At 38.1% G+C, this 24,374-nt stretch overlaps 1 protein-coding gene across 1 annotated transcript in view; it reads left to right on the forward strand.

The window, feature by feature from the left end:
- The first annotated feature begins 538 nt into the window (after positions 1-538).
- Positions 539-24,374, forward strand: part of STAM (signal transducing adaptor molecule) — an 83,580-nt gene continuing 59,744 nt past the window's right edge. Inside the window, exons 1-2 of the mRNA XM_032425619.1 lie at positions 539-775; positions 20,963-21,047. Coding sequence (XP_032281510.1) covers positions 736-775; positions 20,963-21,047 — 125 coding nt within the window. The 5' untranslated portion in view covers positions 539-735. The remainder of the gene's footprint in view (positions 776-20,962; positions 21,048-24,374) is intronic.

Consider the following 24,374-nt stretch of genomic DNA (forward strand, 5'->3'; position numbering starts at 1 on the left):
CCTCTCCGAGGGAGCCGCGCGCCCTGACACTCCCCTCTTTAAGGATTCGGGCCAATCCGTTCAGCTCACATGACTTCATCCAAACAAGTTTCTTGTCACCTCAGGCAGCAACTGAATCCACAGCTTTTTAACTTAGATGGCCCCCAACGAAGGAGTTTCCATCCCCCTCAATAGGGACTATAAAATTATGACAACCGAAGGAGTGAGAGGCGAGCACAGGGTCGCATTCAACCCTCACGCGACCCCTTTTCTTTCTCAGTCTCTGATTCACTCCTGCGCTCGGTAGTCGGCTTCGGCGCGCCTGGAGGACCCCTTCCTCCGGAGACTGCTGGCCAAAGCAAAAGCAGAAAACGCAGGCATTACTCCCACCTTCCGGTATGACCGATCACAAGGGGAGTCAGGCAGAGGGGGCGCTATGTTGGGGTCTGTTTTGGTGGGGCAGGTGCCGGGCAGGTTCTGAGCAGGCAGCGCCGAGGTCGCCCAGGTTCCCGACAGGCTCCACGCGGGGGGTCTTGTCTGCGCCTTCGCTGTTGCCGCTGTTGCCGCCGCCGCCGCCGCCGCCGCCGCCGCCGCTGCCGCGGTTGCTGGGGGTCGGTAAGAGGTGGAGCTGTCGCGAACCCTGTGGAGTCCGTCTGTGTTGCTGTTTTTGCCTGACGAGTCTTCTTTTCTGCGTCGCTCCCTGACTCCCGTGGTGTCGAGGGGGAGCCCCTGCGGACACCTGGGCTCGCAGCGGAGATGCCTCTCTTTGCCACCAATCCCTTCGATCAGGATGTTGGTAAGTGCTTTTGCCGCTCCCTGTCCGCCGCGCGCCGGAGTGCAAGCCCACCCTGCCCGCTCTCTGCGTGCGTTCCTGAGCCCCTAGCCGGGGCTGAGTGCTTCCCCTTTCCTGAGGCTCCTTTCTGAAGAGTTTGGAGGAGGTTGGGGGCTTGGCTTATCCTTTTTGAAAGAAATGGGACTCAGAGAGCCTGCGAAGTGGGCCTTGGGCGAGGGCTGTGGGTTTCGAAAGAACTGCTTTAGAGGGTTGATGTGGAGGGCCTCGGAGGAACAGCTCGTGTAGCCTCTGGTGCTGGGACAGTGCTTCTGGAAGAAGGGAGTTGAGAGCTGAGCAGTACGTTACCTAGGGTAGGATTATACGCCCTCCAATAGTGTTTCCCTGGATAAACGTTAAACGTTTGGAACTAGGAGAATGTTTTAGATGAGCTTCCTTAGGGGATTTTAAAATCCTTTTTTTTTTTTTGTAATTGTAACGGGAGGCGAGAGCTTCTGGCTAAGGGTAGACTCTCAAAAACTTGGGAGAGATGAAAATGGAATACTTGGCAGCAACTGAAACCGAATTCAGGACCCGAGCCATTGTGCTGCATTCTTTAGGCTGTCTCTCAGTACTTTAAGAAGTGTGGAAGAGGACCTTAAATCTGAAAATGCTGATTTGTTTTGATTTTGAAATGCCTTTTTTGTTTGGTTTGTTTTTCTGTTTTCTGAGTCATTGGTTTTGGGTACTGAGCATACCAATTCAACAGGTTAGCTTCCCCCCTCCTCCTCCCCCCCCCCCCCCCCCCCCCCCCCGGTCTGAGGGTAATAATTACAAGACTTTGAGTTTTCTGGAGTAGAATTTTGGGGTGATTTGAATGCACTTAGGAACTACTTTGACACACAAGTATGGAATGAAAGCAAGCCAAATACCATGACTAATTACTGTGGTAAAGAAATATAAGGACACCCTTATGAAATTGCTTTTTGTTACTTTGTATAATTTAATTACGAGTGGCAGGTGTTGATTTTTGCTTTTTAACTCTTCCTTAGAGCATGTCACTGAGACTTGGAGGTTTGGGTTAAGATTAGAAAAGGGTTCATTCCCATCTTGGCCACTGCCAAGCTCATAGTGAAATCATGGGCAAGTAATGGAAGCTCTTTGAGTCCCAGAGTGCTCATCTTTAAAGAGTGGAAAAACACATTGTTTGTGATTCAATGAAATAATATGTGTAAAGGGCCTACTATAGTGCCCTTATATAGTAGTCACCTACTAAATGATTGCTATTTTTGGTTCCAGTGTAAATGCATGGCCTGAGTCAGCAGTGGATGGAACTTTAGAGATAGCCAATAATACTTAATAAACAATTGGAAAATTGCGTTTAATTCAATAAGCTCTTAGCACACAGTACAGATGGTCCCCGACTCACAGTAGTTCGACTTAACGATTTTTCAACTTTAGTATGGTGCGAAAGGGATATACATTCAGTAGAAACTGTACTTTGCATTTTGAATTTGGATCTTTTCCCGGGAAAGCCATATGCGGTCGGTATGATCCTCTCGTGATGCTAGGCAGCGAGCGGCACCCCCCTGCAGCTCGCAGTCAGCCACGCAACCGTGAAGGTATATTACCAATATACTTAGACCATTCTGCACCCATACTACCATTCTGTTTTTCTTTTTCAGTACAGTATGCAATAAATTATATGAGATTTTCAACATTTTGTTATAAAATAGGCTTTATGTTAGATGATTTAGAGGCTAAAGTAAGTTTTCTGAGCACTCTGCTGGCTAAGCTGCCATGTTTGGTAGGTTAGGTGAATTAAATGCATTTTTGGCTTAGGATAATTTCAACTTACTATGGGCTTATTGAAACTTGACCCCATCATAAGTCTAGAAAGATCTTTTACAGGACACTGTCTCAGTGACATAAGAGATTGACGAATAAGGCGTGGTTGCTGCTCTCAAGCAGTTTCATAACATTACAATAATTTCTAGGGCAAATGCTCAAAATAAAACAATTTCTTAATACCTCCTTCTGTTTCCAGAACTTTTATCTAGTTTTCATGGCCGTATATAATCTAGTTTCCAACTATGTTCACTTTTATATCCTACTGACTTTTAAACACACATTTCCACTGGGTTTAAATAAATTTCTTAATGTCAAACTCTTTCCCAGTACCTACACCAGTCAGTTCAAACATAGGCTCCTTCAGCTTTTATACTTCCACTTCTAATTTATTTCTTCTACATTTCTACATGTGCCTACATGTGCTCATGATTAAACACCAACTCAGTCTAGCTTGTTATTGAATCATTTCCTGATTACTCTAGCCTAGGATTTCTCAGTAGTGACACTATTGACAGTTTCGACAAGATAAATATCTTTGTTGTGGAGATCTATCCTTTGCAATGTAGGGTGTTTAGCAGCCTGCCTGACCTCACCAGTGCTGCCCCCCATGATTTTAAAAGTTTTCAGACATTACTAAATGTCCCCTGGGGGCACAAAATAGCTCCCAGCTGAGAACCACTCTTTTAGCCCACTGTAATCTTTGCCCTTTTCCAAACTCCTGCAGCACTTTGTCTTTACCAAATTATTTAGTATTAAAGATAGTTATATCCTGTATTATGCTCCTTATTTTATTAGTTGCCACATAGTAGGTGCCTAATAAATGTTTGTTTAATTGAGACTGTCTCACTTGAGCCTGCTAGACAGTAAGCTTCTTGAATGTAAGGACATTCTTTTGCTCTAGGAAAGCTTACCTATTAAAGTTAGTCAGGTTCTGGTATTTGGATCAATTCTCTCCTCATGATCCATATATGAAAATATGAGACATTATCCTGAGGAGACCTGTCAGAGACTCCCAGTAAATGATACTTGGAAAGAGTCCAATAGACTCCCATATTAATTTTTTTTACTAGTAAAGTATATAGAATATGGTGTGTAGAATAAATTTAACAACACTCCTTGTCACTTTGTCCAATGAGTATGTGACCTTAAAGTAGTCATACTAAGTCACTTGATTTAATTATCTCTTAACATTGTATACATTTGTATTTCTTCAAAATTAACTGTCTTTAGCTTTATTCATAAACTGAATTGGTGAATCAGAAATTCACTGATTTGTATAATGTAACATTTTATACAAAGAGGGAAAATACTGGCCATAGCTTTTCCCTGTAAGAAATGCTGAAATGTGTTGTTAGAACGTGAGCTCCGTGAGGACAGGGATTTGGTTTGCTCAATACTATATCCCAAGCACGTAGACCACTAATAAAACATTCAGCAAACATTTTTTGAATACATGAATCTCATTTTGGATGTTGTATTTCTTACTCAGTTCAACTTGAATTATAACTTATGCCATGAAGTTTTTATTTCAAAGTCCCTAGTGACTTCAGTCTTGCCAAATCTAATGGTCGATTCCTAGTCTATTTCTTTGTTGATCTCTTAGCTTTCCTCTTTGATATACTTTATTCACTTGTTTTCCAGGACACCAAACTTTTTCTAATTATCTGCTTAGCTCCTTTTTAGTCTTTTTGGCCTCTCCTTTTTGTGACTTCCAAATGTCGAACCAAGACTCAGGCTCAGTTCTAGAAATTCTTTGACATTTTTCCCCTTGCAGTCTTACTAGGCAATTTGGCTTAGTGTTAAAAATTCAGACTCTGGAGCTATACTACTTCAATTCATTTCCCAACTTTGCTGCTTATCAGCAAAGACACTGTGCCTCAGTTTCCTTATCTTTAATATGGGATATAGTGATAAATGGTTCTTAGTTTTCTTACCTAAACGTCCTCCTTTCTTCATCCTTGCCTGTTTCTTTTAGATGGCACCATCGCTATTTCTTGTCACTCATCTCTAATGTCTAGGAGTCATCATGGTTTTTTTCTTTTTTCACATTGCACATCCATTCTATCAGTAAGACCTTTTGGCTCTACTTTAAAAAAAATATGTCCAGAATTTCGTCACTTCTTACTTTACCACTATTATCTTGCTCCAGTCATTGATATCTCTTTCTTAGAGTGTGGCAGGAGGTTTTATAGTTGGGCTACACAGTTGCCCCCTATAGTCAGTTCTTATATACAAAGGTCAGTGATCTTCTAAAAATCTTAGGTTATGTCACTTACCTGCTCAGAAACCTCCAGGAGCTTCCCATCCCACTTACAGGGAAATGCAAATTCCTTATAATGGCTTACAGTTAGGCCCCTTCCTGTGTCTCTGATACAGTTTTGACCTCCAAACTCTCTCATTCTAAGCTTCTTGGGTCTGAACACTCCAAGGTCATTCCTGCCTTTATCTCTATATTGTGCTGTCTTCTTTGCTTGCAATGTATTTCCCCTGGGTATTTGAAGATCTTGATGTCCATTACATCATTCAAGACTGTTCAAATGAGTTTCTAAGAGAGGCTTTCCCTAATTACCTACTGTTAAAAAAAAATCCGTTTTTACTTCCTCACTCTTTTTCCTTGTTCTATTTCATTTTTCTTTATGGTACTCAATTACCTGACATTAATTGATGGATTGTCTCCTATGTGGAGTATAAACTCCACAGGATAAGAGCTTTTCATTTCTATCCCTAATACCTAGGGACAGTATCTGGTGTATCTGATACACAGTAAGTACTCAATAAGTATTTATCAAATAATAAATTACTGATTTTTTTTTTTTTTTTTTTTGCATCTCCAGTCTTGTATTTCTATTTGGTGTTATCACCTAGAAATCAATCTATCAGAAAACCAAACTTATTTTCCAGTCTGGTTCTATTTTCATTATATGGTAATTTTACAGTGTTCTAGTTATCCTGATTTGAAACCCTAGAGGCATCTTTGAATCATTACTCTGCCTCTGCTAAATCATCATGTCTTTGTTTTTGTAATAGTACTTTTTCGCATTCCTAATCAGAGTACTTTGGACCAGTTCGTCTCTCACAGACTTGGCCATGTCTTTAGTCTATTTTTCTGGTCTCTTCAATATTATAAGCCACAGCCAGTTTAATTTTCATAAATGTTAATGGTACATTTATTCTCCTGCAGTATGGTGTGATGGAAAGACTTTGGGCTTTGGGTTTAAATTGCAGGTGTGGCATTTGCTGTTAGTAAATGGGCACAATATGGGCAAGTACATAAGCCCTCTAAGTTCACTTTCCACTTTTGTAAATAGGGATTAAAATATCTACCCCATGGAGTTGCTATGAGGACTAGTTATAAAAACACATGACATTCTAATTCTTTACTGGAGATGAATATGCTTCAACAGCATGTTCAAAATCATACTCAAACTTTTCTTCTCAAGTATGCTTTTCCTCTGTTCTGATTACTGGTGTTTCAGTTTAGTCACACATGTCAAGAATCTGGGAGTCATTCTTGACTTCTGTAGTTGTAATTTTCTACATTCCAGACAACAAACACATACTGTCATCTGTGTGCCAAGTACACTGAACGTGCCCTCAAGGATGCGGTGTTGCTATAGTCTCTATGCTTTATCTTCCTAATAAGCTCTTGAATCCACATTTATTTTCCCTCAATTCATTGCCTCCCATTCTTTCTATTCTCACTGCCACTGCTAGATCACTGAACTCTCTGATTAGTATAGTAGCCTCTGTTATTCCTGCCTCCAGTCTGTCCCCAGTCATTTTCTACGTGGCTGATAATATTTCTGAAATGTAGAATAATCATATATCTCCTCTGATTAAAGCATTTCAGTGAATCTACAACTTTCACAGGAATTTGAACTTTTCGGCATGGCATGTAGAGCATTTAGCTCCTTTTTTTTTACCTCTTCAGCCTCACCTTCCCCTATGTTTCTCAAGGCATATTTCCTTGTTGGTTTTATACTACTACTTTTTTAGGTGTGGCTCCTCTGGCCTGACATAGCCTTCTCTTCATTAGTCTTGATTAGGGTTGTTTTAAGGATATGATGCATATAAAGGACTTAACACAGTAATTGCTGTGCAGTAAGCAATGGATACATTTTAGCTTCTCTTATAATAAAGTTAGAAATAGCTGTGGAGCCTCTAGAGGCTACTCAGATTCTAAGGGGTGGAATCAGTTACTGTGAAAACATGCTCAGGGGAGAAATGTGAAAATTTTAGAACACAGGTCTGTTAAAAGTCTGATAACCATTGGGTTAAGAAATTGTACTCATTGTTTCTTCTGTTTTGATTTTACTTCTCCTGTAAGGTATTCCTTGTATAGCTTTTTAGGTTTTCATTTCTATTTTGTGCTTTTTTCTGAGATGCTTCCATGCTGTTCCTTTGACGCCTACTTCCTATCTGGTTAGTAGAGCTTCAGATTGCTTTTCTTTGTAAACAGTTCCTGGTGGTCAGGGGGGGATAGGAACAGTAGATGAAACATTTTGGAAAAATTGATAACCATAATCTCAAAAAAGACAATAATTTCTTTAAGACTTGCTTTCTCTGTTAGCCATTTTTGATGAACTGTTAGAGCTCTAAGCTGATTGACCTTTTTTTTTTTTCCCTATAGCCAGAACATGATGGGCGGTCATCCTGTCAGCATTTCTCACCTCCCCAAATCTTTGATAGTTATAAATTTTGAGAAAATCAAAAGTAGCTGCTTATCAGTTCTCCAGTCCATTGAGAAGACTGTTGAAATTCAAATGAGGCTCTGCATAGTTTTTCTGGGTATTGCTAGGCAGATTTCTCAATCTCCTCTTTTTGAGTATAGGCATACCTGGGAGATCTTGCTGGTTCTGTTTCAGATCACCACAGTAAAGCAAATATTGCAGTAAAGAGAGTCAAATGAACTTTGTTTTCCAGTGCATATAAAAGTTATGTTTACATTATACAGTAGTTTATTAAGTATGCAATAGCATTTTGTCTAGAAAAAGTATATACCTTAATTAAAAAATACTTCATTGCTGGGGCATCTGGGTGGCTCAGTCGTTAATCATCTGCCTTCAGCTCGGGTCACGATCCCAGGGTCCTGCGATTGAGCCCCATATCGGGCTCCCTGCTCAGCGGGAAGCCTGCTTCTCTCCCTCTCCCATTCCCCCTGCTTGTGTTGCCTGTCTCGCTGGGTCTCTGTCAAATAAATAAATAAAATCTTAAAAAATAAATAAATAAAAAATACTTTATTGCTAAAAAAAAATGCTAACCATCATCTGAGCTTTCATTAAGTGATAATCTTTTTGCTGGTGGAGGGTCTTACCTTGATGTTGATGGCTACTGACTGATCAGCGTGATGGTTGCTGAAGATTGGGGTGGCTGTGGCAGTTTCTTAAAACAGCAGCGAAGTTTTCCACATCGATTGGCTCTTCCTTTCATTGAACTATTTATTTCTTTGTAGCATGCAGTGCTGTTTGACAGCATTTTACCCATAGTAGAACTTATTTCAAAATTGGAATCAATCCTCTCAAACCCTGCTGCTGCTTTATCAATTAAGTTTATATAATAGTCTAAACCCTTTGTCACATTTCAACAGTTTTCACAGCATTTTCTAGTAGATTCCACCTCAAGAAACCACTTTCTTTGCTTATCCATAAGAAGCAACTTCTCATCTGTTCGTATTTTATCATAAGATTGCAACAATTCAGTCACATCTTCAGGCTCCACTTCTAATTCTAGTTCTCTTGCTATTTCCACCTCATCTGCAGTTACTTCCTCCACTGAAGTTTTGATCCCCTCAAAGTCATCCACGACGGCTGGAATCACTGTCTTCCAAATTCCTGTTCATGTTGATCTTTTGACCTTCCCATGAATTGTGAATGTTCTTACTGGCATTTAGAATGGTGAATCCTTTCCAGGTTTTCAATTTACTTTGCCCAGATCCATCAGAGGAATTTGTATCTATGGCAGCTGTAGCCTTAGGAAATATATATATATATATATATATATATATATATATATACACACACACACACACATATATATATATTTCTTAGATTTTATTTATTTATTTGAGAGACAGAGAGAGCATGAGAGTGGGGAGGGGCAGAGGGAGAGAGGCAAGCAGATTCCCTGCTGAGCACGGAGCCCGACTCAGGGCTCAATCCCAGGACCCTGAAATCAGCCACGCAACCAGACTGAGCCACCCAGCGCCCCAGGAAATGTATTTCTTAAATAATAAGATTTGAAAGTCAGAATGACTCCTTGATCCACATGCTGCAGAATGGATGTGGTGTTAACAGACATGAAAACAATATTAATCTCATTGTACATGTCTGTCAGAGCTTTTGGATGGTCAGGTGCATTGTCAATGAGCAGTCATATTTTGAAGGAATATTTTTTTCTGAGCAGTAGGTCTCAACAGTGGGCTAAAATATTTAGTAAACCATGTTGTAAACAGATGTGCTGTCTTCCAGGTTTTATTCCATATATAGAGCACAGGCAGAGTATATTTAGCATAATTCAGAGTAGATTTAGCATAATTCTAGGATTTTTGTAATGGTAAATGAGCATTGGCTTCAACTTAAATTCACCAGCTGCATTAGCCCTGAACAAGAGGGTAATCCCTATCTTTCAAAGCTTTGAAGTCAAGCATTGACTTCCGTCTAGCTATGAAAGTCCTAGTTGGCATCTTTTGCCACTATAAGCATCCTTTGCCACTGTTTTGTCGACGTTGAAATCTGTTGTTTGATGTAGCCACCCTCAGTAATGATCTTAGCTAGATCTGGAGAACTTGCTGTCGCTTCTACGTTAGCACTTCTGCTTCACCTTGCACTTTTGTCTTATGGACATGGCTTCTTTTCTTAAACCTCTTGAATTAACCTCTGCTAGCTTCAAACTTTTCTTCTGTAGTTTCCTTACCTTTTTCAGCCTTCATAGAATTGAAGAGAGTTAGGACCTTGCTCTGGATGAGGCTTTGGTTTAAGGGAATGTTGTGGCTGATTTGATCTTCTCTCCAGACCACTCAGACTTTTCTCCATATTGGCAATAAAGCTGCTTCATTTTCTTATCATTGGTGTGTTCACTGGAGTATTCACTTTTAATTTCCTTCAAAAACTTTTCCTTTGCATTCACAACTTGGTTAACTGTTTGGTACAACAGACCTAGCTATTGGCCTATCTCAGCTTTTGACATACCTTCCTCACTAAGCTTCATCATTTCTGGCTTTTGATTTAAAGACACATGTGGCCTTCTTTTCACTCGAACACTTAGAGGCCATTGTAGAGTTACTAGTTGGCCTAATTTCAATATTGTTTTATCCCAGAGAATGTAGGGAGGCCCAAGGAGAGGGAGAGAGATGGGGGAATGGCCAGTGGACAGTCAGAACACACACACTTTAGGGGCACCTGGGTGGCTCAGTTGTTAAGGGTCTGCCTTTGGCTCAGGTCATGATCCCGGGGTCCTGGGATCGATCCCCGCATCGGGCTCCCTGCTCAGCGGGAAGCCTGTTTCTCCCTCTCTCACTCCCCCTGCTTGTGTTCCTTCTCTCGCTGTGTCTCTGTCAAATAAATAAATAGAATCTTAAAAAAAAAAAAAAGAACACACACTTTATCTATTAAGTTCATTGTCTTAATATGGGTGCAATTTTTGATGCTCCAAAACAGTTACAATTGCAACATCAAAGATCTTTGTATACACGCATACCTTGAAGACACTGTGGCCTGGGTTACAGACCACTGTAATAAAGTGAACATCTCAATAAAGTGAGTCAAATGAATTTTGTTGTTTCCTGGTGTATTATAAAAGTTAAGTTTATATCATACTGTAGTCTATTAAGTGTGCAATAGCATCATGTCTAACAAACAATGCACACATCTTAATTAAAAAATACTTCATTGCTAAAAAATGCTCACCATCATCTGAGCTTTTAGCAAATCATAATCACTGATCACAGATCACCATAACAAATATAATAGTAATGAAAAATTTGAAATATTAAGGATTATCAAAATGGGACACATGGGAAAATGGTGCCAATAGAGTTGCTCAAAGCAAGGTTGCCACAAACCTTCAATTTGTAAAAAAAAAAAAAAAAAACAACACAGTATCTGCAAAGTGCAATAAAGTGAAGCGCAATAAAATGAGCTTTGTCTGTATTAAAGTAAGGATAATCTGAGGATAAAATGAGATCATTATGAAGCTTTGAGTTCTTTAGAAGCAAGTCTCTTTCCTTGTTTCACTTTTACTTTCCCTCCAACCCCTGTTTTTGTCTTAGAAAATAGTTTTGACTTTGCTACTCATAAAACCATGTTGAATTGTTACTAATAGTTTTTATTCTTTCAGTTTGAAAGATACCTGTTTTGTAACTGAGAAGAACTGTGCTGCTGCTCTTAATGATCTTGAGGCAGCATCAGTAAATAATCTGAATAGTTTTAGAGTTTGGATCTACATAAGTTTGAGTCAGTACTGATCCTATTTATGTATCAGAGAGTAAAGAAGGTAGTTCATGAGTGTTCAGTGTACCTGCTGATGACTGAACCATACACTCCTGGGTACACCTTAATTCAGAACTGTGTGATCATACTTAGCTACCTTAATAGGCAGTTTATATTTGATCAGACATAAGCATATCGTTTCTAGTAAACTATTGATTTTTAGTTTTAATAAGCTTAGCTATTATATTTTTTAAGAAGGTGACAGATTCCAAGATCTAAGTGTTTTCTTTTACAAAAATGCACTATGTTTTTAAAAGGCCTGCTTGTCTACCAGTCAGTAAGGATGATGAATTAATTATTTAAATACACTATCAGATCAAAGTAATGACTTGCTTTCCTTTTCTAAGATGAAGTAAATGTTAGACCAGAGGATATTGATCAGGATGATTCACTCAATTTTCTTTGGCTTCCTAAGGGTTGGGGGTCTATGAGGTAGAGCTCTGAGATTCCTCAGTTAGAGCAGTTCCACCTGGATTTGGTTTACATGTTGAGTTTCTTTGAAGGTAAAATTTTCTTATAAAAGAGAGTATTGAAAAATAAAGTGTATGACTGGTCTTTGTCCCTGTTTCCTGAGAGGGAGCCTCTAAATCTTTGGAATTTCTTGAGTGGTAGGAGCATCTTATTCAAGAAGGGCTCCTTGGACAATATTTTAGTTTATGCTAATGAGATGACTCAGCATGGAAGCCGATCACTCCAGAAAGACTTAGATGGTTGGGACTTTGAGTCATATGATATTAGCCAGACCTCCAGGGAGGGGTAGGAGGCCTGGAGATTGAGTTCCAGGAGATAGCCGATCATACTTTCATAATGAAATGCCAATAAAAACTCGAGACGCCAAACCTTGGTTGAGCTTCCTGGTTGGTGATACACATTGATGTGCCAGGGGGGTGATCCATCCGGAGGCCACAGAAGCTTTGGGTTTGGGATTGTCCCAGACCTTAGTCTATGCATTTCTTCATTTGCTGATTCAGATTTGTATCTTTGTAATAAAAATGTAATCATAATGCTTTTCTGAGTTCTGTGAGTTGTTATAGTGAATTAATGAACCTGAAGGGATAATGGGAACCCCTGATTTTGAGCCAGCTGGGCAGAAGTGTATAGGACTTGGGAACCCCAGAGCTTGTTGCTTGTGTCTGAAGTAGGGAAACTTGTGGAGTTCTGTGCCCTCAACCTGTGAACAGCACCAACTCCAGATAGGTAGCATCACAGTTGCATTGTAGAGGGTTTCCCACACTGAAAAGTAAAATTTGAAAATCATTGAAGTAGATGCTATTAAAGGTATATGTGTTTCTTTGAGTTTTATGGATTCATACTGTAATTACATGAGTGGGTTTAGTATTTATTGAGGCCTTAGGCTGAGAACATGAATATTGAAAGAATTGCCCAAAGTAGAAATTGTTATTATTTTCAAGGGATTTATAGTCTATTATGGAAGCTTGAACAGTGACAGGTAAATTTGACTCACTTATCCTTTTGGTATACCCTGCAGCCTGAATGAAATTAAACAGTATTTCAACATTTGCTTTCTAAGTAATCTGTTTAGTTTCAAGAGTAGTGTTAGTTCCTCATTATGTTTTCTTCTTTTCCCTCATGCAAACCATCTTCACATATGGGGAATAGATTCTTTTTTTTTTTCCCCTGAAAGTCCAGTTCTGATTAGGTTATTTCCTTGCTAGAAATTCTCTTGGCTTTGTTTCTTGATTTAATACAAACACCTCATCTTGTATTTTAGGCTTTTGAGTGGTTCCAAGCTTTCACAAAGTAGTCGCTATCGTAGCCAGCCTAGATTCTTTGTTATACTTCTGTTTTCGTAACTTTATTCTTTATTATACTCCACTGTATATTTACTAAATAGAAACAAAAGAGTTTATTATTAATCCTGTTCTCTTCTTAGTTTTTAGGTATATCAAGAAGCCTTTCCTGATTCTCCTTTTCTCTCCCTCCAGGTCTCTACCTTTTTTTTCCAGCTTGCTTCAGGGTTTCCATTTTTTTCTGTAACACTTTTTCTGTCATCTATTTAGGTCTCTCTCTGCTGGTTTCATCTCTTTTTTGATTGTCTAAGCTACTTCAGATGGGGCTTGGCATAGATTAGAAACTTATTCCATTTTGTTGAATATCTGTCCAAATTTTATTATTTCCTGCAAATAAGTCACCTTTCCAAGATCTCAGCTGTCGTGGATATTTGTATTCGTATACCAGGAATTTGTGTGAATAATCTGCTTTTGTTATCTCCCCTACTAGAAGATGGTAGGGTGACTAGGCATAGGTACCCACTACTCATTGGTTATCACCCACTGCCACCTTATTAGATACTTAATCGAATTCTCTAGTGGCAATGACTAATTGGTAGGTGTTGCTCTATCCCTTGGGGCTGTGCTATGGATCAGGAATTATTAGCCTGCATAGAGTTTGGACAGAATTGGCTGCTTGCTATTTTCTGCTTTAAATCTCCAGCTCTTAGTAGTAGATCAAAATGGGGAAATGAGTATTATTGTCTGTTGAACCAGGCAACAGGGCTTTGAAGGGAAGTAGGAGTAGGAATTTCACTGTCTTCACCAAGACCAACCCTTACAGGTAAGAATCTTGGTATGGATCAGGCCTCCTACCCCCAACACACCTCAGGTTAAAAAAAAACGAAAATGTTAGTGGGGGTCATAGTGATGCTGTCTTTCAACCTATCTATTCTTGGAGTTACAGTGTTCCAGTCAAGATAGGTTAACTTCTACTTCTGTATAGCTTTTGTTTCAAAAGATAATGATTTCTTCTGAAGTTTTTCCCTCCTACATAGGCTCTTATTTTTTCTAACTTGCCTTATTCTGTTTTCTTTTGTCTGTTTTGTCTTTTCCTTTATCTTCCATGTTAGAAGATTTTCTCAGACAGCTTATAATCCTTGGTTGTCTGCCCATGGTTAATACTAGAGAAATAGAAAGCACTTTGGAACCTGTGATCATGTGGTTAGGCCTTAATTGACTGAACTTCATAAGTTGATGTGGTATGCATTTTACTGTGGAACTTTTCTCTATCCCTCCATGTCACTCTCTGATCTTTAGGTGTTTCCTCTTGGGCTGACCTGGAATCCCCAGAGAAGAGTCCTGTAATCTCTCTGAGGGTGAAGGTACGAATGAAGGTGAGGGGTGAAATAGAATAATTTCTGAGAGGGCAGGTATTTGATGGGGGTGTGTGGGACCTCAAGACCACCCTCCCACCTTCCCAGTTCTAGGATTCAGCAAGGACTCGCAGGACTCAGTTTTAGTTACAGCTATGATTTATTTCAGTGAAAGGACCCAAAGTGCAATCAGCAAAGTGAAAGGGCACATGGGTGGAGTCTGGGAATACCAGGCATAAGCTTCCTTGGCTCCTCTTCCAATGAAGACATGCTTAATTCCCCCAGCAGTGAGCTGTGGCAACATGTGTGGAATGTTGCATCCAGGGACATTCATTAGACTCAGTGCTTGGGGTTTTTCTTGGGAGCTGATCTTGTAGGCGTATTCTGTTTGGTACATACCCTAACTCCAGACTCCCAGAAGGAAAGCAGGTATTCAGTATAAACTATATTGTCTGTACAACCAATTTAGACATTGGGAGCCAGTCTTCTCAGTTCTGAAAATGGTGAGAACTTTCCCTAAATCCAAGTTCCTGTACACCAGGCAATGCGTAAACAGGCCTTTTAAAGATACCACTCTATGTTAACTCTTTTTGCACGGCAGGTATCAGCATTTACACAGTTGCTTAATTCCTTTATTAATTTTTTTTAAAAATGGGCTTTACTTTTTAGAGTAGTTTTAGATTCACAGAAAAATTAAGCAGAAGGTATAGAGATTTCCTATATCCCTCCGGTCACCACGTATGCACAGCCTCCCCAACTATCAGCATCCTGCACCAGAGTGGTATATTTGTTGCAATCTATTAACCCACAAGTACCCATCATCATCACCTAAAGTCCATAGCTTACATTAGCATTCACTGTTGGTGTTGTATCTTCTAGGGGTTTGACATATACATAATAACATGTGCCTACCATTGTATACAGAGTAGTTTCACTGCCTGGCAAATCCTCTGTGCTCCACCTGTTCATCTTGTCCTCCCTCCAACCCCTGGCAACCACTGATTTTTTTTTTTTTTAACTGTCTCCATAATTTTGCCTTTTCTAGAATGTTATATGGTTAGAAACATGCATTATCTAGCTTTTCAGATTGGCTTCTTTCACTTAGTAGTGTGTCTTTTCCGTGTCTTCTTGTGGCTTGTTCATTTTTTGTTTTTAGCACTCGATAATATTTCATTGTTCTGATGTACCTCAGTTTATCCCTTCACCTACTGAAGTACATCATGTTTGCTTCCAAGTTTTGGTGATTCTGAATAAAGCTGCTGTAGACATCCATGACATGGAATATCTTTCCATTTATTTAATTCTTTGATTTCTTTCATCAGAGTTTTGTAGTTTTAGTCATATAGATTTTATATGTATTTTGTAGATTTATACTTGAGTATTTTATTTGAGTGCTAATATAAATGGTATTATGTTTTTAATTTAAAATTACAGTTGTTGCTAATATATAGGAAAGTTGCTGACTTTTGTACAATCAACCTTGTACAATTTTGCCAAAATCATTTTTTTAAAAGATATATTTATTTACTTGAGAGAGAGAGTGCAGGAGCCTGGGAGGGGGAGGAACAGAGGGAGAGAGAGAGAGAGAGAGGAAACAGACTCCCTGCTGAGCAGGGAACCTAGTGGGGTGGGAGGGTGGGGGGCTGATCTCCAGCCCCTGAGATCATGACCTGAGCCGAAACCAAGAGTCCAAGGCTTAACTGACTGAGCCACCCAGGCGCCCGTCATTTTTTAGTTCCAGTTTTTTTGTTGCTGTTGGTATTTTTGGATTTTCTACATAGATGAATGAACATGTTGTCTGTAAGGAAAAACAAGTTTATTTCTTCCTTCCTAATCATTGTACCTTTTATATCTTTATCTTGTCCAGTATGCTGGTGAAAAGGTATGATGAGAGAAGACATCCTTGCCTTGTTTCTGATCTTGGTAAAGCTTCTACTAGTCTCTCACCATTAAATATATTAGCTATAGATATTTTGTAGATGTTCTTTATCAAGTTGAGGAAGTTCCCTGTTATCCCTAGTTTGCTGAGAATTTTTATCATGAGTTGTTGGACTTTGTCAGATGCTTTTTCTGAGTTTATTGATAAGATCATGTGATTTTTCTTCTTTAGCTGTTGATGAGATGGATTACATTTATTGATTTTTGAATACTGAGCCAGCATTGCTTACCTGGAATAAATGCCATTTGGTTATGATGTAGAATTCTTTTTTTATATTGTTGGATTTGATTTGCCTAATATTTTGTTAAGGATTTTTGCATCTATGCTCATCTGTAGTTTTTTTTTCCTAATAATATCTTTGGCTTTGGTACTAGGGTAATACTGCTCTCCCAGAATGAAGTATTTTCTGCTTCTGTCTTCTAGATGAGATTGGAGAGAATTGGTATAATTTCTTCCTTAAATGTTTGGTAGAAATTACCATTAGCCTCTCTGTGCCTGATGCTGTCTGTTTTGGAGGGTTATTAATTATTGGTTCAATTTCTTTTATAGATATAGGCCTCTTTAGATTGTCTATTTTTGTGTGTATTTTGACAGATGTGTCTTTCAAGGAATTGATCCCTTTTATCTAGGTTATCAGATTTGTAGGCATAGAGTTCATAATTCTAGTGTGTGTTTTTCCAACACCACTGAGCAGTTCTCTAATTCTCAGTGGACACTGACTAGTGTCCCACAAATTTAACTCAATTCTGACACTATCTATCTAACTAGAAATAGTGTCAGATCCCACAGGTGTAGGGTTCAGTTCCACAAGACTGCCCTCACTCTCCACTTCCGATGCCAGTCAAAGTCCGGGATATGTCCTATGCTTCTTACTGATTGGCTGTAAATTGGAGGTTCCCATGATCCTCTCAATAGTATTGAGCCATTGTAAAAGCCATATCCTTTTAATGTCCATGAGATCTGTAGTGATATCCCCACTTTCATTTCTGATATCAGTAGTTTGTTATCTTTTTTCTTTCTTTTTTCCTTCTCAACTGTCAATTTTATTGATATTTTCAAAGAACCAACTTTTGGTTGTATTGATTTTTCTTTTAATTGGTGTTGGCATGGTTATCTTTCTCCATCTCTTTACTTTAATGTATATGTGTCTTTATATTTAAAGTGGGCTTCCTGTAGACAACATATAATTGCATTTTGTGTTTTTTTTTCATTGTGGCAATATTTGTATTTAGACCACTGACATTTAAAGTGATTATTGATATTGTTGGATTAATATCTACCATATCTGTTACAGTTTTCTATTTTTTCTTCCACTTTTTTTTTCCTTTCGTGATTTTAATTGAGCATTTTTTTTTTAAATTTTATTCATTTATTTGTCAGGGGTGGGGGGCACAAGCAGGGGGAGCAGCAGGCTCTCTGCTGAGCAGGGAGCCCGATGCAGACTCGATCCCAGGACCCTGGGATCATAACCTGAGCTGAAGGCAGACGCTTAACTGACTGAGCCACTCAGGCATCCCATGGAGCATTTCATATGATTCAGTCTTTTTTCTTTTGTAGCATATCAATTATACTTCTGTTTTTGTTATTTTTAGTGGTTCCCCTTGAGTTCGCAATGTACATTTAAAAGTAGTCCAAATCCACTCTCAAATAACATTATACCACTTCACTGGTAGTGCAGGCAAGTGAAATGATTAACAAAATATTCCCAGTTCTTCTCTCCTGTTCCTGATACCCTTGCTGTCATTTGTTTCACTTATATGGAAATACACACACCCCTCCTATAGCATATTTTTCTTCTCTCTGAAGAGCTTTTTTTTTTTTTTAACATTTTTTTGCAAGGTCAGTTTTTTGGCATTTATTTGGCAACAAATTTCCTTAATGGTTTTTTGTTGAGAAAGGCTTTATTTCTTCTTTCCTTTTGAAGAATAATTTCACAGGGTACATAATAGGTCAGTGGTTATTTTCTCTCAACACTATTTTACTCCATTTCCTCTTTTGTTGCATGCTTTCTGAGATGTCAGATGTAATTCTTATGTTTAGTACTGTATAGGTAAGGTGTTTTTCTTCTGCTGGCTTTTCTTTCTTTTTTTTCTTTATCATTGATTTTTTGCAGTTTGAAAATGGTATACCCAGCTGTAGTTTTTTTTTTGATACTTATGCTTGGTGTTCTTGGAGTTTCCCGGACCTGTGGTTTGATGTCTTACATCAAGTTGGGGAAATGTTGAGTTGTTTTTGCTTTAAGTATTCTGTTTCTTCTGTGCTATTTCAATTATGTCTATGTTTTACTTTTTGTAGTTTCCCACAGTTCTTGGATAATCTGTTGCAGGTTTTTTTTTTTTTTTTCCTTTGCTTTTCAGTTTTGGAAGTTCCTATTGACATATGCTCAAGTCCAGAGATTCTTTAGCCACGTTCTGTCTGCTGATGAGTGCACCACAGGCATTCATTTTTGTTATACTGTTTTTGATTTCTAGTATTTCTTTTTGATTCTTTTTCAGAATTTCCATTTCTGTGCTTATTTTCTTTATCTGTTCTTGCATGTTGTCTCCTATTTCCATTAAAGCTCTTAGCATATTAATTATAGCTTTTAAAATTCCTGGTATGATAACTCCAGCATTCCTGTCATGTGTGAATCTGGTTCTCATGCTTATTCTTCAAACTGTGTTTTTTGCCTTATAGTGTGGCTTGCTGAAAGCTAGACATGATGTAGTAGATAAAAGAAACACCATCCTAAAAAAAAAAAAAAAAAGGAACACCGTCCTTTAATGACATAATAGTAAGATGTTAGGTAAGAAGTGTTCTATAGTCTGGTGATTAGGTCTCAGTCTTTTAAAGTGAGCCTCTTCCCCTAGGGTGTGAATTTCTCACCTGCTTCTCAGTTTTTCCCCCTCTTAGGTGGGAAAAGATGGCTAGATGGGCTGAATTTGGGTATTCCCCTTCTTCCACATGGGAGGCTGGAGCAGGCTGGAGTTGGGAATTTCCCTTACCCGAGGTGGGTTAATCTCTGGTAACACCCTAGGTGGTTAGGTGCTGGTTAAAAGAATTAACAAGTGGCCTTGTTAAAAAGAGAATGCTCTGGTGTATCTCACAATAGTTATTGTCCTCTTCCCCTTGCTGAAAAATAGAAAATTTTCTCTGATATTTATCTTGATATCCTGGGAAAGCTCATGAAAATAAAATTTACAAAAATGTGGAAAATCCCCTATGTCTGGGCCCTTTTGGATTTTAGCTCTTAGAATTGTGTACACTTAGCCTCCAGCAGTTTGTCTGTTACAGGTTAGATCTGTGGTACTGGTTCTTGGTGATATTTTTGCTTATGGGTTTCTGCTCTGTTAAATTGTATTCTGTGTATCCATCTGTCTGTGTCTCTAAATTTGGGGACAGCATTTGGCCTGTGACCTCACTTTTGAGGGATCTCAGAAGAGTTGTTTATTTTTCACTTTACTCAGCTTTTTACTTGTTGGATGGAGTGGTAACTTCCAAGTTCCTTAAATGCTGTCCTGGAAACTGGAAGTAATTCCTTATTTTTGGTGCTTCAGTCTCAACTATGCTTTGTGTCTTTCCTTGTCTAGAAAAACTTTGCTTTATTTCCAGAAAGCAAATCTTCACTCATTTGCTCAGGTGGGTTGGGGAGAGGTGGTTGCTCTTTGAGTAAGGAAGGCAAAGTAGGTACCTACCTACACACTTCGAGCAGCATTAATCCATTCTAAGTCCTCTTTCTTCTCTGCTGTCAGCTGCAGGCATTTCCTTCTGCTACCAGTATTTGACTTTTCTGAGAATTCAGTGGTGTAAAACAGGCTGGTTCTTAAGCTTTTTTGTTAGTGCCAGTATATGATGCATCTTTTTTGGGTCTTCTAAGTAGGTACCATGTATCTATATTGTTACATAGTTTTTGAGATATTGTTGCTGTTACTGCTTCTCATGTTTTCCTTATCCTTCTGTGTTTGCCTTAAAAAATCTTTTATTTTAATTAAGGGAGGGAGCTTAATGAGATGATTGGGCTCCATCTGTGATACCTCTGTTGATGTTCTTAATTTGTTAAGTTTTCATTTAATGGAAAGTACTCAGTTAGAGCTTGGTTTCTTTTGTTCATTTTCCTTCTTCCCCATGTCAGACATGAAAATCAACAAAATCATATAATTAGTTTAATTGCCTGAAACTTTCTGTTAGAGATTTGTGCCTTGTCATGTTTCTTCATTGGCAAGTAAACCTAAGAATTATTTGATAATGAAAGTATTTCTTTATTTTAGTCTTTCTTCATGGGGAAGGGAATAGACCTGTATGTAGGGTTTTTTTTTTTTTTTTTTTTTAAATAAATAAGTATCAATGGCCTACTTCTCTTTTTTTTTTAAGATTTGATTTATTTATTTATTTGAGAGAGAGTGCACGCGGGGGCAGGGGGAGGAGCAGAGGGAGAGGGACAAGCAGACTCTGCACTGAGTGCAGAGTCAGACATGGGGCTCAATCTTAGGACCCTGAGATCAAGACCTGAGCTGAAATCAAGAGTCAGATGCTTAACCAACTGAGCCACCCAGGTGTCCCATCAATGGCTTATTTTTTTTTCTTTTTAAAATATTTTTTTGTTTTTTATTTTTAAAAATTTTTTTATTTAAATTCAATTTAGTTAACATATAGTGTACTATTAGTTTCAGGGATAGGATTTAATGATTCATCAGTTGCATGTAACACCCAGTGCTCATTACATCATTGAAGATGTACTTGACTCTCTCATTAAACAGGCCGCTGGCAGCTATTTTGATTTCTTATCACAATGTGGTCATTTGAATGTTCTTTTTAAAAATAATGTTTCTGCAATTTCTTTTCATAATACACAGAGAAAGCAACGAGTGAGATGAATACTGCTGAGGATTGGGGCCTCATTTTGGATATTTGTGATAAAGTCGGTCAATCTCGAACTGGGTAAGTGTTACAAAGTTTCAGAGGAGCTTTATTTATTCTCTTTATTAACATGAATAAAATGAGAGTTAGAAGGTAAAACATATTACAATTTAGTTTAAAAAGGGAATATTTTTGCTAGCAAGATTTGAGGAATCATCCCCTTTAAGTTACTCTCTGTAACCAATTAGGATAACATGACTGGTAACAATGTTGATATTTTAATTAAAACCTTGTCCATAGTTGCTTCCTGAAGTCTAGCTTTTTCCACTGACTTTTAAAACCATTAGTGATTTCTCAATTGATTTCTCAAGTTTCATGGTTATTTTTCAGTTCTTTTCTTCATTGTCGTATCTGCAGTATTCCACCTAACTAAACAGTGACTATAGAAAGAGAGTTTAGGACAGTATAATCTTAAACTTTTTGGCATAAAGCCTTTTTGTTAATACAGAGCTTTCAATACAGCAAGTAGATTAACTGGTATACAGATTAATAATTTCCTTAATTCCTAGGCTAATAACATCTGGTTATTAGCCTCATTTACCCCTTTATGCCACAAAAATATTGTCTTATTAATGTACTTTTCCTGTGAAAAATGTTAGAGAACACTGCTGTTTTATATTTGATTCTTTTTTTTTTTTTTTAAGATTTTATTTTTAAGCAACTTCTACATCCAACATGGGGCTTAAACTCATAATCAAGAGTTGCATGCGTCACCAGCCAAGTCATTCAGGCACCCCTATACTTGATTCTTGTGGTGCTAATCTTAACCCTCTGATGATGCTTTCTTTGGCTCTCCTTCCTCCCCTCCTAAATATAGGCAGTTCCTTAAACTTTCTTTGGTCTATTTTTTTTCCCCTAATACTTTTTTCTTTTCTAGTACATTTTTTTTTTTTTTAAATCTTACAGGTTCTACATATCTTTATATGGGTGACATCTGTATTTTCAACTCTGATTTTTCTCACTGTATCATTAGTCTTGTGGACACATCATTATTTCTGGACATCATACTGTATAAGCTTTGATCTCACCATGTAGAAACCCGAAGTCATGTCTCTTTTTGCTTTAAACCTGCTTTCCCTCTTTTGTTTCCTGTCTCTGTTAATGACAAGATTATTTCATTTGCACTTAAGACCTCAGTCACCACCACATTAATACTGTTGCTAAATTCTGTCAATTTGCCTCCAAAATATCTCACAGAGTGTTGATATTATAAAGTTTTCTCAGTTAACTTCTTGAACCTGGCCAAACCAGGCAAGGGCAGTTTGTCTTCAAGGTCTTTCTACCCCTTCAATCAAGCCCTTTTCGGCCTGTTACATGCGGCCCTTGTCAGGTTCCCCAAAATATGGCCTCCAGATGTGGCCTCACCCATCCCCTTTGTTGTCGTTATATTTTAGTGTACTGAGTCTTTTTGTTTCTGACCCTGTTAGTTCCTTAATTTAATTGGAATTTGAGTAGCTTCTCTGTGATGTATATCTATTCCTTTTTCTCTATTTCTGTTGGTCCCACTTTACTTGAGACATTCCTTACCATGCCTGGACTAGTAAATTAACCTTCGGACATTTCTTTCCATTTCTTTTCTGTCCACTTCTTATATCTAGTTGCCCTATAACAACTCTGACCATGTTACTCCCCTACTTTCTGTGGTGAGTTGTCTGACCTCCCTTTAGGCATCTGACTCATTTATTTTCCATTTACTCTAAGTACCATTTTTTTCAACTCAAGCTTTTCAGTTGCCAGTGCTTTTCTACCTTAGTTTAATGCTTTTCGTCCTTGTATTCCTTTAGTGTGAAATATTTTATTCTCCCATTTTCTGTTTCTGTGTCTCATATCTTTCCAGGCCCAATATACATATCATTTTTTCCACAAAGCTTTCTTTATCCCCTTTACAGCAAATCATATTATGGTCCTGTGAATCCTCAAAGCACTCTATCAAAATCATTTTTGTTTGTGTTTTGTTTTGTGTTATGGTAGTTTATGTCTATCTGATAGACTTAGATTTGTAGAATGAAAAGGTCCATTAATATTTGTTGTGCAGAGGAAAGAAGCAGATAGCTTAGTGGTTGAGAGTATGGACTTTGGGGTGAGACTGCCTGGGTTCACATCCTAGCTCTGACCACTTTGCTGTGTCACACTGGGTAAGTATCATATCTTCCTCATTTGCTACGTAGGAATAAAAATTGTGTCTTCTTCACAGGGGGCTTATTGTCAGTGTGAGATTAATTAACATATATAAAGTGTTTATAGTAGTATCAGGCACATGGTTAAATGGGTGCAACTTAACCTCTTTTTGATTGAAGTTCAATTTTGTGACAATTTGTCTGTTAAGGATTAGGTATCAACCTAATTCCATCCTAGTATATTTTGGAGATAAAACTTTTATCTAGCATTCCAGTTACAAGTCCTGCCTCTCTTCACCCTGTCAGTTTTCTTTTCATCTTTACATTGGTAAAGATAAATTTGGTATTCATTTTGTAGATACTTTTTATAATAATTTGGTTTGTGATTTCTCTTTAAGAATAATGTTTTATATACATATCCAGTTGTGTTTTCACTTTCTTGTTGTACCTTGATAATTTCATAATAGGAAATGAAAACCATTAGGGCTGTGTTCACTTTCATGGGCCTTCGGCACTTTTACGTTCATGGATCCCTTTCTCCATGAAAATTAATAAAACTATTTTACGACTGCATTGTTACAAAGACAACTGTATTATTATACATCCAAACATTTTCTTTGCCCCAAAAGTTCATTTTTTCTCTCTTTTCTTTTTCTTTTAAAATAAGTTAAAATGGGCAACCCTCTCAGTTCCCCTTCCTCTTTGGGAGCTTTGTACTATCACTTTACTATCGCTCAATAAACTTTGCTTTGGAAAAAAAGAAAATAAAATAAATTAAACATTTTTGTGGGCCCCTAAAACTATTGTGGGTCCTAGGTGTTGTACCTACATGCTTAAGGATAAGTGTTACACAATTGTGTTAGATATTCTCAGATCAGCTTAGTAGTAGAAAATTATGAAGGTGCTTTTCAGGTGAGCAGTAAACTGTGGGATACTTATGGTGGTGTTCATAATATTTCTTTTGTTGGCTTAGTTTTTATTGTAAAATATATATAACAAAATTTATGACTTTAAACATTTTGTGGCATGTTTGTGACATTCAGTACGTTCACATTGTTGTGGGATTATCACCACTATCCATTTCCAGTACTTTTCATCATCCCTAACTAAAACTCTGCTTACTAGATAACAACTCACCCCCACCCACTCCCCCCCACCAGCACCTGGTAACCACTTACCGTTTGTTTTTAATTTTTGGAATCATTTTGTAGTTAGTATATATGGAGAACTT

Source organism: Phoca vitulina, unplaced genomic scaffold, assembly GCF_004348235.1.
Source record: "Phoca vitulina isolate PV1807 unplaced genomic scaffold, GSC_HSeal_1.0 scaffold33, whole genome shotgun sequence".
In the NCBI taxonomy this organism is placed as follows: domain Eukaryota; kingdom Metazoa; phylum Chordata; class Mammalia; order Carnivora; family Phocidae; genus Phoca; species Phoca vitulina.